Source organism: Stegodyphus dumicola, chromosome 1, assembly GCF_044657685.1.
Source record: "Stegodyphus dumicola isolate Sdum_Otavi_A_Nest chromosome 1, ASM4465768v1".
Lineage (NCBI taxonomy): Eukaryota > Metazoa > Arthropoda > Arachnida > Araneae > Eresidae > Stegodyphus > Stegodyphus dumicola.
In genome coordinates this window covers 136,456,859-136,473,283 of record NC_140768.1, presented here as the reverse complement: position 1 = coordinate 136,473,283, position 16,425 = coordinate 136,456,859, and the positions used below count along the sequence as shown (strand labels likewise).

The 16,425-nt window shown below is 36.3% G+C and overlaps 2 protein-coding genes across 4 annotated transcripts in view; one reads left to right on the top strand and one right to left on the bottom strand.

Annotated features, from left to right (window-relative positions):
• LOC118197310 (uncharacterized) overlaps positions 1-16,425 on the bottom strand; it is a 134,572-nt gene that overhangs the window by 24,269 nt on the left and 93,878 nt on the right. For both annotated transcript variants that reach the window (XM_085821168.1, XM_085821165.1), the window contains exon 9: positions 9,306-9,417. In XM_085821168.1, the coding sequence (XP_085677294.1) occupies positions 9,306-9,417 (112 nt within the window). The remainder of the gene's footprint in view (positions 1-9,305; positions 9,418-16,425) is intronic.
• LOC118201403 (sperm-specific sodium:proton exchanger-like) overlaps positions 1-16,425 on the top strand; it is a 251,684-nt gene that overhangs the window by 220,275 nt on the left and 14,984 nt on the right. The gene's annotated exons all lie outside the window — the stretch shown is intronic.

Sequence of the window (16,425 nt, the reverse complement as noted above, 5' to 3'; positions counted from 1 at the left end):
GCCCTCACGAGCGTCTATATGCCTCCCAGTGGTTCTATGGATGATCTTCTGCAGGAACTGAATCCTGATTTTCTTGCCAGATATCCGTTTCACATTATAGCAGGGGATTTTAATGCCTCGAGTTCTCTATGGGGAGCACGGGGAGAAAATGAAAGAGGCCGGAAGGTTCTAGACTTTATCTCGGAAAGTTGGCTAGTTGTGATCAACTCTGAGGAGTCCCCTCCCACTTTCTTTACCACTAGGGCGGAGGGTTGGCCTGATCTGACTTTAGCTTCATCCCCACTAGCACATCTTATCAGCAATTGGAGAGTCAGTGATACGCCGACGTTCAGTGATCACAGGCTGATTCTCTTTGAACTGAAATTGCCGAGCATATATTACACACAGTATCGCTTAAAGACGAAATATGGCGGACATTCCAAGTTCATGCAACAGTGCAGGCTGATTTTGCCCCAGTACCTCAAAGGACTAGACAACTGTACATCTGGTATCGATTTGGACAGGATCTACAATAAATTAATACATGATCTAATGGCAGTTGCTCGGATGTCATACAAAAGGAAGAGATTGAAAATATCTGACTCTTTATCCTGGTGGAACGGCAAACTTACGGAGCAGAGGAGTAGAGTTAGGGCTTTACGCAGAAGAGCGCAGGCGGAAATAGACCCTGCTGCCAGGCAAAGTAGAATGCAACTTTACAGAATGGAACACGCCAGTTACAAAAAACTAATCATTAATAGCAAACTGGAAGCGTGGCAAAACCATTGCAGCAGAGTCATAGAGCATTATGGCAAGGTACAGAAAGTAGCCTGTGCGAAAGTATTTCGTCCACTACAGTTAGCAGCTTCGCAACTTGGCACTACTAGCGAAGAAATTTTGGGCAACATACTTGAAGCTATCTTTCGCAATGACACACAGGATACAGACTCAGCACGACAGGCGGACATCAGAGAACACTATGATAACTTTAATTGGACTACCACTGAAAGTGACTCGAAGCTGCCAGCGCCAAAAGAATTGCACAGAATAGTCAAGGCCCTAGTCAATAACAAGGCACCGGGCCCAGACGGCCTTGACAACATCTTAATCAAGGTTGTGCATCAAGCAAGCCCAAAGCTCTTGGTTAAATTATGCGGCACATGTTGGAGACTGGGTCATTTCCCAACAACTATGAAAATAGCTGAGACAGTTCTCTTTCTGAAGGTCGGGAGGGGCCCCGATGATCCAAGATCCTACAGGCCTGTCAGTCTGCTACCAGCCATTAGTAAAGTAGTTGAACGAGTAATACTGAGCAGACTCAATCATTTCTTAAGCAAAAGAAATATAATACACCAAGCTCAGTTTGGTTTTAAACAGGGTACTTCAACAGAGCATGCTCTGACCAGTCTGTTGGACACAATCAAGGTTAACCGAAATAACGATCTGCACACAGCAGTCGTGTCAGTCGACATCCAAGGGGCATTTGATTCACTCTGGTGGCCAGATGTGATCGAATGTCTAGACCGAATTCAGTGCCCGATTGAAATCCTCAGGATTATTCGCAGCTATTTGTCTGATCGGCAAATACAGATAACAATGCCAAATGGCCAACTTCAACGACGACTGGTGCGTGGCTGTCCCCAGGGTTCATGCCTGGGCCCAGTCTTATGGAACCTGGTTGCCAACACAATATTTGATCTTTACAATGGTGACGAGACTGTCAAAGTCCAGGCATTTGCCGACGATTTTCTGCTTTTGGTCACTGGAAGACACAGACTGCAGGAGAATGTACAGCGAGCACTGAACCTCTTTGCACAATGGGCAGCCGATCACAAACTGGAAATTTCAGCGTCCAAAACTAACATTTTACTCATAGGGCGTAAAGCTCCACTGAGGCGGAATCCAACTATAAGATTATTAGGTCATCCAGTTAGGACTGTTTCCCAGTTGAAATATCTAGGTGTCATCATAGACAACCGCCTCAAATGGATTCCACATTTGCATCATATACACCAGAAAGTAGTATCTCTTACCAATGACATGAGACGAACTACTGGCATGTATTGGGGCATTAGACCAGACATGTTGAAGATCTGGTATCGTACAATAACAGCGAGGGTGATTTTGTACGGGACTTCAGCATGGGGTATTCATCTCAATGGAAACCTGAGAAGGAAACTCAATTCTATTCAGCATCTCCAACTCCTCATGATTACTAAAGCTTATAGGACCACTTCTACAGATTCATTGCAGGTGCTCGCTGGGTTACCACCATTGGATCTTGTCGTGGAGAGGGAGGCTGGACAAGCACGGATCCTACGCATAAGGAAGATTTTATCCTGTGGGGTACCAATTACTGCGCTCGTGATTACGAGGATCATTCCCCTCGTTCTCTAGGACATCTAGCGGACATAAATTATGATGACAAAGTCACCATAGAGCCCTTAATTCTGGCTAGGCACGAAATTTGTTTTTATACAGATGGTTCCAAAACGGAGCTTGGCACAGGTAGCGGCTTCTGCGTCATGCGAGGCAATACTATCTGCTACACTTGGTCACAGCGGCTGTCAGATTACAATAGTGTATTTCAGGCGGAACTTGTAGCAATAAAGGCAGCATTAGATTATATTAAGCAAAATCTAACAGGACCAGTCAGAATACTGAGTGATTCAGCATCAAGCCTACTGGCCATTAAAGAACTCAACAGCAAAGCGGATTCTGTCCACATTATTAGGGATGCTCTACTTCAGATTCCCGAGTCCCAACGACCGTACTTGAGCTGGGTTCCAGCGCATGTAGGCATTGCTGGAAACGAAGAGGCCGATAGGCTTGCTAAGCTAGCAGCTAACGACTTGAATATGCCTGTAACACCCCTAAAAGCACCAGTTTCCTATTTAAAAAAGATTATCGAACTTAAAATGTTAGAAATTTGGCAACAGAGATGGAACAACCACCACAGGCCGCAGAACCTTTCGTTTCTTCCCCAAAGTTGGTCTGAATCTGGTCACTAGTAGTGCTCATCTTACACATTTCTTTACTGGACACGGACCATTTCCAAGCTATTTACGGCACTTCAGATTAGCTACTTCAGACAGTTTTGGATGTGGAACACTAGGTGATCCGGATCACTTTGCTTTCGAATGCTCTCTCACGATACCATTTCATTTAAAAAAACCCTCTGAAGCACACTGGTCCGGGTGGTCAGACACCCTCAAGAGAAGTAAGCTCGCATTTAATCAGATTCATCGAGTAATGGACATTTGTGCTTGTGAATTCTGTTGAACAGAAGCGGTGTCAACAGCAGCTACAGCAGGCAATTCTATACCAGCAACTTTCATAATTCTTACCTTACAAATTTGGTATCTTATTATATACGATAATATTCAACTACTGAAATTAGGACAATTTCAGAGACTAATGGCATGCCATTGTACCTATGTTACGTACATGCATGACAGCCATGTTTAGTGCAGTACATGAATAACTTTGCTGGAACATGTTACCTCCTAGATGCAGATTACCACAATCTATGTCTGTCTATTTGTACTTCAGTGTCGCTTCTATCCATTATTAATCTTTAAATTTTATTGTGTTTACTTAATTTTTGTATTGTATTCTGTGTATTTCAATTTACATATTGTCTTAGTGTATTGACCTGTTAAGTAGTAAGTGCGTTGTGTTATGTTTTCAAATTAAGTTTGCGGTATAATAGCAAATACATATATAGAGCTCTCGGCTAGCACCATGAAATATTGTGTGCAAATGTTTTGTAACAGTTTCTAGTACTGTGCAAAATGGAACAGTTTATAACAAATATTCGTGGCCGCAGAACCAACTTTCTGATAAGCACATTGTATATTGATTGTTATTTTGTAGTATTCGCCATTTTATTTCAATGTATGTACAGTATTCCATTAAGTATCTTGTATAATTTTTTCTATTAATGTGGAGTATAATAGTTTAGGGTCGTATAATGATAAGTAAGTGTGATGTATAATAGTAGTATTGAACCAGACTTTCTTGGTTGTAGAACTTTGTAAATATGTATTGAAATATTTTGCTGGATTTAATGTTTTGAAATGACTCGTATTCTATCTCTGCTAGAATATATTATATTCCTAATTTCACTGTGACTGTTTCCAAAGGTTATTGTCTAGTGTTCTTTAATTAAGACACAATAACACGCCGAATAAATACTAATTCAGAAGTCAAACAACAAAAATCAGCGTTATATTTACTGAATTTTCACAGGACTAGTTTCGATGGTTTTACCGAACCACCATCTTCAGCTGCAAAACCGCAGGCGATTTTGCAGCTGGTTTGTGGTGGTAAAAACAAATCCCCAGAGGAGGGCTTTTGTAACATTTCCTCAGTGGGCTACTATGTGTATTTCGACCACGTGATGTGGTGCGGTTGAGTTGAAAAGGTTCAGCTTGGATGGCTACTAACTGAGCAACCTCTTTTGAAAAAACACCAATTTGAGCCTGTAACACCACAATACCTGAACCAGGAGCCTGCACTGCGTGTATTTGTGCTGGAATGGCCAGCTCGTGAATTTTAGCCATATGTGATAACCTCTTAACGCGGTGATCGCTGTATAAAATTGAGTTTCGTCGGCAGTAATGTGACTCAACGCGCATCCAATTGAATGAACCATAACGATGGGTCTCGTCGACAAAAGGGAGGTGGCTTAGCTGCCACTCGCGCCAATTATGAAGCAGTATCGTTGTCAACTACTTTAGATCAATAAAATATGCACAGTAATAATATGTTTAGAATATGCACAATAATAATATGTATAGAAAAATAATCACTATGTACATAGTGACACAGTTTCTTGGTACTTGAAATCAGAGAAATTGGCGGCTCAAATGCAGCAGACGATACATATAGCCTTTGAAATTGTTGACTCACCGGAATGCAGCATAACGTTTGAAATGACAGGTGAAATGTCTTATGACATTAGGTGACTTAGGTGAAATGACAGGTGTCATCTCATCACACTGAATAACTTACTGCTGCTCAGAATTTTGACATATAAACTCCATATTCGTGCAACATTGAAGGTTGCTATTCGTAATAAATATGGGTCACCAATTATGGAAGTACAATTTTTTTAGACAGATCGTTAAATAATTATAGCAATTGAATAGAATAACTATTATTTTGATTTTGGTTGCTATGTGTTACCAGACTGGCAGAGTTGAGTTGTAGTAGGCAAGTTTCCACATATCTATTTATCTATAATGAATATTAAACTTTTAATTGTTTAAAAACTGTACTTTTTAAAAACACTTATCTAAATATGTAAAATAAATAACATCTTTTTAACTAATTCTACATCATCATATGTCTGATTTTTCGGCTGACACAGATGCATTTCCGAATCTAAGACTAGTGTAATTAGGTAGTGACTATTCTTAATATATTTTTTAGTATTTCATGGCAGATTCAGCATTTTATTATTATTTGCATTAATTTCTTATTAAAAATATATTCTATATATTATATTCCTGAAAGTTTTTTTTGTGCGGGGGGGGGGGGGGCAGGCACAAAGGTATTTTGCTCCGGGCGCCAGTTATGCTTGCTACACCACTGAAACAGCAAACTCTCTTTTGCTCAAGCGGTGTCAACTTTGGTACAAAACAAGACAAAATTTCAGGAAAGCACTTCCTTTTTTGTTTTAATTTTAACAAAAATGCAGCTGAAGGACATCGACTGCTATGTGAAGCATATGGAGAACATGCTCCATCAAGAAAAACATATGACCAGTAAAATTTGAAGATGCTGAGTCAGAGGGGTTATTGGACCAAGATTCATGCTAAACTCTAAGAGAGCTTGCCAAAAGCTTGGGAGTGACTCAAGAAGCGATTTCAAAGCTTCTCAAGGATATGGGTATGGTGAAAAAACAAGGAAATTGGGTTTCATATGAACTCCAGGCCAAGAGATGTCGAACGGCGTTTTTTCATATGCAAACAACTGTTCCAAAGGCTAAAATCAGAAGGGGTTTTTGCATCGAATTGTGACGGGGGCAAAAAATGGATCTACTACGACAACACAAAGCACAGAAAATCGGACATGCATCAACTTCAACGGCCAAACCGAATATTCAAGGCAAGAAGCTAATGCTGTGCATCTGGTGGGATCAGCTCAGAGTGATCTATTATGAGCTACTCCAGCCTTATGAAACCATCCTTATGAAATTATGAGCTACTCCAGCCTTATGCAACCAGCCTTATGAAAACATTACAAACAACATTTCATGCAACTGAGCCAAGCATTGAAGCTCAAATATATGCCAAAAGGCATGACAAAGTGATCTTTCAGCATGACAACACTCGCCCACATACTGCAAAATTCATCAATGAAACTTTGGAAGCACTTAAATGGGATGTCCTACCTCACCTGCCATATTCACAGACATTGCTCCTTCTGACTTCCACTTGTTACGGTCACTTACTCATGATCTGGCCGAGCAGCACTTCACTTCATACGAAGAAGCCAAAAATTACGATCGTCTCAAGAGACGAGGAATTTTTTAAAAGCGGAATCCATATGCTACCTGAAAGATGGGAAAAAGTCATAGCTAACGATGGACAATACTTTGAATAAAATACATTCTTCCAATTTCTCTGAACAAAGATTCAATGTTATTTAAAAAAAAAAAAAAAAAAAAAGAGTATAAAATATATTTGTACACCAAATAGCTATTTTCTTCCTTTCCCCTCCACCATATATATATATATATATCTATTTTTTAAGCTTAAAAAAATTATATGAAAAAGCTAACAATATATTGACATTTTCAAAAATGGCAAAGATTTGAAGATTGAAAAACTATCATTATTAAAAGTAGCTTCTGCTAAGGCACAGCACGTAGCAATATCTTTTTTAAAAACAATTCTTGCTGCTGGTCTTTAAATTCAGTACATAATGAAAACAAGAAATGAACTCATGCAATGAGCTGGAAGCATCATTAATTCAATGGTTTAAACATGAAAAAATCAGCAACATTCCAATTTTTTTAAAACTTTCTGGGAAAAAACTCTTATGAAGCATATAATGAATATGTAACTAAAAATACTTTCCATGTATACTCATTAATATAAATAATGGAATAGTTTAATAAATGAAAAAATAAAATTTTGTTACTACTTTAACTCAACTTTCACATTTTCATATAAACAATGCAGGTTACACAGATAACGTTCACTATTTTGATGTACCTAGTTATGTAGAACATTATGTGCATCCATGAAATATTGGTAAATGTACTTAATATTATTAGATAGGTGGTTGGAGCACATCAAAGGAAATGTTGGTTAAATCTGGAAAAGAGACCCTCCCCCCTTTTTTTTAATCGTCATAATTTTTAAATAGGTCTTTACAGTATTAACAAAATTTTACCATCTTGAAAAGCAATATTGAGTTTATCTGAATGAATATGTTTGGCAGAATAATGTTGAAAATACATAGAGAGAAAACACACACACAAAATAAATAAAATAAAGCACAGCTGAATAGTTAAATAAAATAAAACATTTATGAAAATATGCTTCTCTGTCTTCGATGATATCTGATATTAATAACACTTTTAATGTAAAATAATTTTATAACATTAATGCCAAAAATTATAATTTTCTAATAAAATCTTTAGACTACCTGCATATTTTGTACATTAGAATAACATAAATTAAGAGAGCATATATTTTTCTTTCAAAATATTTCCTGATTTATTTTCAGATTAAAATTTATATAAGAAGATAGTTTTTATATTCTAATCTTATTTTCTCAAATATGTTATAAGATGTGTGGAATGTGCAATTAAAACATGCTAATGACATATTTATCATTATGCTGCATGCACATTTGTAAGTAGTATACTGAACACTTAATTTGTCATTATATTTGATTTTATGAAAAGGGATAATATTAAATTTTAAGATTTAGAAATGTAGCAAATTTTGTATTGCTGTTTTTCAAAACGACAATACAATAACAGGAAACATGAAGAAGAATTTTTTTTAGAAATCCACACACATACACTTAAGCATATGATTCAAGTTCCAATAATACTGCAGTATAAAAAAATTCAAAACTTACAGTACATATTTAATGTTTTCAAACTATAAAATCACGAAAGGGGTATTATACAATATGATATATGCAGCTCAACATGTCTCTCTCAGACAATTTTAAAATGTTCATTTATAATGATAGAGGTTGTATTTTTATATTTTCTGAGAATAGGGAATTATGTACATTCTGAAACATATAAAAAGTTAAATAAAAATTTGAGTCCTCATTAGTGATGTACATTCATATCTTCATTTTATATATATATATACAGGGTGTCTCGTAAATGCAGCGACAAATTTCTGGGGCAGGTAGGGTACATTATAAGGATTAAGAATTACATAGGAACCCATGCCCAGAAATGTCACTGTATGCCACCAGGGGGTGCTGAACAGGAGAATGCTAGTGGAAAGAGAGGATTGCCTCATTCAGTACCATACAAAGACCATGGAACGCTATACGAACTGGGATCTTGCAGACATGCACTAAGTGTATGGAGTAGCTGAGGGTAATGGACGGACCACTGAACGCATTTATTGAGAACACTTCTTTTCTTCTTCTCATCCATACCACAGTTTGTTTGCACATCTGCATGAAGATTTGTGTGACTACAGGTCATTAAGATTTGGACTCATTTTGGACTGGATGTTCATAGCCATTTGAACAGATCATTCCCACATCGATGGACTGGGCGTGGTGGACCAGTTCCCTAGCCTCCATGCTCAACCGGATTCATCAAGGCTTGATTTCTTTTTGATTCTTATCTTGATTCTGCCATCAAAAATGTCATGTATCATGATCCTGTAGTGTCGGAAATAGATTTCGTGCCAAGACTTGCCTGTGCAGCTGCTTCAATCACAGAAACTCCTAGTATGTTTAAACATGTCCGGCAATAAATGGTCTGTCAGTGCCGGAAGAACCTGTTCCAGAAAGATCAATAATTCGTGGCATTCAAATAGTCCGTCGGTGTCCGGCATGTTTGGCGTCTGATGTTGCAAACTTCGAGCATCTGTTGTAACATTCAAACTGTCGTACACCATTTGTATTTATGTCCAATATATGTTTCAAATTAATAACTCTTGTTTCTTTTCCCATCTTCTACCTCTGCTACCACTTACCCCTGACATTTCCAGGCATGTGTTCCTATGCAATTCTTAATCCTTATGATGTGTCCTACCTCCACCAGAAGACACCGCAACATTTATGAGACACTCTGCATATATACTTAAGGAAAAAAAGAAAATACTTACAGGATCATTATCATCTTGAGTTTTATTAGCTGTATTCACATGTTCAATAATTTCACATATATCCTCAGACATACGTTTCAACTGAGCATCAATACTTTCAGCAAGATGATACCTACAGATAAAAACATGCGAACCATATACACGTATGCAAACACACACATATATATATTGTAGACAAGATTATTTTTAACAACATAAAAAATCCTGAGAAGAAAAAATTAAGTATAAATTGTATTTTTTACTATAAATAATTCATTAGCCAAAAATTTATTATTTTAATAACTGAAACTCATATAATAGTAAGAAAATATTCATGGATAACCAATACACTGTTACAAGTGTATTGGTTCATAAAAGATTGAATGCACACAACTCTGATGATAGGTTGATAAAATTTATTTTATCAAAAGAAACACTTCATGATCTGGATCCTTCCGCAAAAATAATTGTACAACTCTTCACAATATCACAGAGTACAATCAGTAGTTACATTTTAAACTACTATAAATGTTAAATACAACAAAATGCAAAGCACAGCTAAAAAGCGAAGCTAAACTGGAGATAGTACTTGGAACTCATGCTGAGCTAACAGTTAACAACAACCACTGAGAGAAGATGCTCTCTCTAGCCTTGTTTTCACCCTGCCACTTAGATATTTCTAGTACATTCAGCTTCTCAAAATTACTGGAAAGCAATATGAGGGTCAAATTATAGTTACAGCTAGTATAGTGATCAATTACATTTATTCAATTATAATACCTATTACAATGATACAGGGACCAGATCAAAATGTCACCAAATAGTTGCCAAATTTAACCACAAAAATTAGTTGCCAAAGCCGTTACATATAGGGATCAGTTGCAGTTATTCAATTACAATACCAAATGCAGTTATACAGGGACTGAACGCAAATATTACCAATGTTAGCCACTTTTGGCCGTTCCTAGCCAAATCTGGCAACAGAATTAGTCACTAAAACAATCACGAAATTAGCGAGATAGCCATTTACTCAATGTTAAAAGACTTGCCCCTGTATTTTTATTTTTCTGACAAAGTTCATCTCTCAAGAATTTTCAGGTTACATTGTATAAAAGAAATATGATAATTTTACTTATAATTTCACTAAAATTACCTATCTATGTATACTGCACAAAAAAAAAAGGGGGGGCAGTTCTATATCTCCTGTTCTAGTCGGCTGATTGACGAAATTCAAACTGCATTTTCCATGTCTCGAAAGCGCGACTTATGATATACATTAGATTTATACATAGCATTGATCTAACATACTTATTTTGCGACAAAATTGCACTTTTTCTGAAATAACATACCACTTTTTTCCATATTTCAATTCTACGACTCAAACTATGCCTAGACATTAAATTTTGTAATTTTTGATGAGAAATTTAAAAATTTACCTTGGCGCATTTTTTTCAGTTTGAGTCAAGAATAATTCACTTGGTGAACTTATAGCAACCTATTTTCACACTGTTATAATATAGGTATTTTGATACAAAATTGGACTTTTTCTGAAATGACATGCCATTTTTTTCCATATTTCGATTCTATGACTCAAATTAAGCATAAGTACCGTAATTTCGCACGTATAGTCCGCACCATCGTATAGTCCGCAGACAAGATTTTATATAAAAAAATTTCAAAAATCGTCAGATAGTCCGCGGACTATACGTCCGAAATTGCGTTTTTTTAATACGGCGATATTAATGTATTTTAGAAACAAAGAACTAAGTATAAATAGAAAAAAAGTACTTGCTTACTAATATACCTTCAGAAATAAAACGCTAAATACAAATAAAAACAGTGCTGGGTTTTCGCCGTGGCATTTTTACTCGCCAAGCTCGCGGTTCATCGACGATGAGCCGAGCCGTAAATGTGATATTTTGTAAACGTGATTTTTAGTGCATGTAAATTCAAGTTAGCAGACAAAACAAGCATATGGTAGTAAAAATTCACAGATAATAAGCATGTAGATGTAAAACTAACCGGTTAAACGTGATATACGAAAATAAATTTGAATTAAATTCAAGTTAGCACAGAAAAGAATATATTAAGCATAAGACAATATATAAGCATTTATAACGGAAATAAAAATTCATTTAAAATTATAAATTAGTATTAATGTATTGAAATTAACCGGTTAAACGTGAGAAACGTAAAAAATTTGTCTTAAATTCCAATTAACACAGAAAACAATATATTCCTTACATCAGCAGTGGTTTGCTAATTTTGATGACCATGGTGATGCATCAAACTATTCTGTCATCTTAGATAATCAATAATATTTTTTTATTTCAATTTAATCATCTATTTATGTCACACCTACCATCCTCTGAAAGGTTATTGTTAGAAAAGCATTAACAATATATTATCTTGTTAAAATTTTACGCCATAAAAATTGATTTATTCTCATAATTTTAGATCACAATAACCAATAATAAAAATAAAAGCATTATTTAATTATTTAAAATGCACATGCATATTTTTGCGGCCTACGGAAACAAATTATTTTAGAGGTTGGAAACCTCGTGGTTCTTAGAGCTGTTAATAATTAAGAACACACAACGTGAACAGCCGTGTTACAAATTAGCATTCACCCCTCCCGCGGTATTTTCTTCCTTTCATCCCGAACCAAGAACTGGTCTCTATCTACGAAAATATTTCTATCTATTCGTTGTTAAAATTTCAGAAAAAATAATAATAAATAAGAGAAGAATAATGTAAATCTGCAAATGCGAACAACAGTGATACAGTGCTTACTAATTAATCATATATTAATTAATCATGCATTCTACCACATTCAGGAAAACCTTCAAAGTCCGATTCATCGGTATTAGAATTAAACAGTTCTAATATATTTTCGGGAAGAGTGTCCGAAAGTTCATTTTCAGCATCACTATCTTCACTGTCAGTAATTTCCTCGCTTTCACTAACAATCCTGGCTTTTATAAATCCCGATCGGATGGTTGACACTTTAACACTTTTCCAGGATTTATCGACCCATTCGGCAACTTCACTGTATGAAGCGCATCTCATATTTCCTCCTTTTGTGAAAGTATGTAAACCTTCCGACATCCAGATCTCCCAGCAAGCACGTACGTGGGACTTGAAACTTTTGTTCACGCTAATATCCAGAGGTTGCAGGATTTTTGTTAAACCTCCTGGAATAATGCTAAGTTCAGCACCGATGTTTTTTTTTTTTTTAGCTTCTGCCTTTACACTGTCTTTTATGTGAGCCCTCATGGAATCCATAATTAGTACTCCTTTGGAATTGAAAAAGGCACCTTCTCTCTTCTTCCAAACTTCTTGAAACCAATCGAGCATAATGTCCTCGTTGCACCAACCTTTTTCATTGCACCGTATTATGACGCTTCGAGGAAAATTTTCCTTGGGAATTGTTTTTCTCTTAAAGATTAAGAGCGGCTTCAACTTTGTGCCGTCAGCACAGCAGGCGAGCATCACTGTGAATTGGGTCTTTTCTTGACCAGTTGTTGTTATTGATATTGTTTTCACTCCACAAGTATCGACGGTGCGATTCGGTGGGCAATCAAATGTTAATGGAACTTCGTCCATATTTATAATATTTTTTAGGGAATACTTCCCTTCTGCAATAACTTTCCTTGTAAACTGAAGGAAAGAAGCTTTTTTTTCATCTACGTCGTCCGGAACAGCCTGACACATTGTCGTTCTGGTGCGAACTCTCAAGTTTTTACGACGCATGAAGCGGTAAACCCAATTTATCCCTCCCTTGAAATCCGTTATCTGCATCTCTTCTGCCATGGACTTCGCACGGATACGGATTTTAACTGTTAAAATGGAGCGTCTGGCATTTCTTTGGTCGAGAACCCATCTCAGTAAATTTTCCTCTAAAGCTGTCCATTTTACTTTTCCGTGCCGATTGGATCGCTTTCTTCCCATGCTTTTTAACACATCCTTTTGTTTGCGCCAATTTCTCACCGCTTTCTCGTCCACTTCAAAATAAAGGCCCGCTGCTCTATTTCCATCTTTTTCAGCTTTCTCAACTACCTTGAGTTTAAACTCGGCAGTAAAACTCCGGCGATGTTTCATCAACGTCATCGAAGATGAAAGACAAAATACGAAAACAAAATACTGTGCAATGTGGTATCCTCGTGATAAGTGGTAATGAAATGTGACCTTTGACCCCACTTACTCAGTGTTGCCAAACCACGCTATAAGTAAATGAATCACGGTTTTTTTTCGTACTCCAGGCCTCCAGGTACACAAGCACTAAGGCTCCTAAAAATCGAGCTGACGCATCAACTACTTTTCCTTCTCCCGGCAGTTGCGCTAAAGCAGTGCGAAGGATACAAGACTGTGGTTGCGCTGAGTGCTCATATCTGGCATCACTTGATGCGCCAGGCTGGAGTTTAGGAGCTCTACTTGCTACTACTCATTCGTTCTGCACTATGCTCTATGGTTTACTATCGAACGATACATACGAATGTTGTCTTGGAATCTCGCGGTTTTTTTATATTTGATCATCGGCAGTTCACGACAGCGTGTTTTTTAAATTTCAACGATTTTAACCGTGAACAACCAGCGTATTATCCGCACTGGTGGATAGTCCGCAGCTTCAAAAATTCGCATTTTAAACACAGATAGTCCGCGGACTACGCGCGAAATTACGGTACTAAATTTTGTAAAATTTGGTGCAAAATTTACAGAAAAATTCAAAAATTTGCATATTTTTTTTAAATTTTGGCCAAAATAATTCACTTAAAAAAATTTTAATGTATAGCAACCTATTTTCCTTTCCTTTTAACTTCCTTGTACGAAGTAAAAAGGAAGTATTATAATCGCGAAAAGTTTCAGGCAGCATATTTCAACGAAAATATCCCATTTTGACCTCTTTCAAATGCAATTTAACAATGTATTTCCGTGATACCTGTATGTAAGAACAGAATAAAACACTCTTTTCCTCCAAAAAAATTATAAAACTGCTTTAAAATGAATTCTGAAGAGAATTTTTCGTGGCGTCTGTACGAACGTATGTACATACGTGTCTCGCATAACTCAAAAACGAGTAGCCTCAGAACGCTGAAATTTTGTATATAGGACTGCTATAACATGTAGATGTGCATCTCGTATTTTGGTTGCAATCGGCTGCACCAAACGTATATAAATATATTTATATATATATCCACTCTGTTACCCGGCTCAGTGATCTCAGTTTCTTTACGCTTATATGTTTGTAAATTGTACATTTTTTGCTTTAAAAATGATTGAATTATGTTGTTTTTATATTCCGGTTAAGGGTTTTATGCCTTTAGTAAATCTGTATGCAATATTTTTAGAATTATCAACAATTTTAAAGTTGTCTAAGTGCCACGAAGCCTTTTTTTTATGGCGGCCATTGATTGTTTACATTTGAAATAGCAGACTAGTGGATTTGTTGCCAATCTAGAGAAACTTAGCTTCGCAACAACAAAGATAACGTCTTCATTTATTATTGCCAATTAAATCAAGCTTAATCCTTTCTGGAATATCTATATTAAAATTTATAGATATCTATATTAAAATTTACTTCATAATTTTTAATATAGATACTTTGAGTTTTTATGTATTTTTGCCTTCTCGCGAAGTGAGAACTGAACTAATTAAATGAGAAATACTCAATCGTCTGTGAAAAACTGTTTCTTTTTTGTTTTGTTCGCTTAATTTCTTTTACACATCATTCTAGCTTTATTATAGTATTTGAACAGAACATGTGGCAATGATTGGATAATTCTATTCTTTAAATGATATAAATTTTGTGCATTGGGAGTTATAATATGAACGAAATATGTAAGTTAACTGTTATATAATTATTGGATTATATAACAGTTAACTTAGTTTCCATTATATAATTATTATATAAGTTAACTCTTATATAATTATTAATACTGTTAAGTAAATCTAGCGCCAGAGTGTCGCTATGGTAAACAAATACTAGAGTGAATTTTAAAGAATGCATTTATTCTATTGTGGTTTATGCGCTGTCGGCGAAGTAGATTTAATTCAATCCAATAAGCTTAAATGAAATGAAAGAAAAAATGCATATAATTTAATATTTCAATACAAGGAAGTCATGTGGTGTACACATCAGATTTTTTCAGGAGCATACAGAATTGGTTTCTTGCATAGCAACTCTTTTAAATTTTTAAAAGCACACACATATTTCACATATTTCAGACCATTGTATATTTCCTTTTTTGTTACCCCCTTCAAAGCGTCCGTGAGGGGTGAAGCAATTTCCGAAAATCTCGGTATGTACTGGCGATAATACCCTACCAGTCCTAAGAAAGCACATACTTCTGTTTTGGTTTTAGGTGTAGGATACTCCTTTACAGCCAGGATCTTTACTTCATCCGGGGTTCGTTGTCCTTGTCGCACAACATGGCCTAGGTATCTCACTTGATCTTGTGCAAATTTACATTTTGATGGTTTTAGTCCTAAGTTTGCTTTCTGTATTCTCTCTAGAACCGAAGTTAAGTTTTTATGGTGCTCTTCCCAGTTTTCTGAGTAAATGGCAATGTCATCCAAGTATGGTACAGCGAATCCTTCGCATCCAGCCAGTACTTTAACTTTGCTAAAAAAAATATGGGGCATTTTTAATCCAAAGGGTAAACACTTCCTGAAACTTCCAAAACTACGTAGCGTATGCGGAAACTAAGTACCGTTTCATTCTAGCACCATCGCAGCACTGTGGTAGGCGTCCCACGCATGCGCACTAGTCTTTCTTGTTCACTGCCTTTCAATTGTCGCCATTTTGATTGCTCTATGTTGTGTTTTCAGTTTACTGTGCACATTCAAAATGTTTAAGACAATTAGTTCTCCCGCTGACTGTGAGATTCATGTCGTGATTAAATTTTTTGAGCGTGAGGAATGTTAAACCGGCCAAAATTTATCGTCAAGTGACAGAAGTTTACGGTGAATTCGCGATAAGTGATGGAATGAGGAGAAAGTGGGTAAGAATGTTTAATGCAGGTCGAACAAATGTCCACGCCTAGGCTCGGAGTGGTCAGCCTTCTGTTGTCACCGATGATTTGGTAAGGAAAATTGATGAAGCAATTCATGAGAACAGACGCTTCACAATGACAACTCT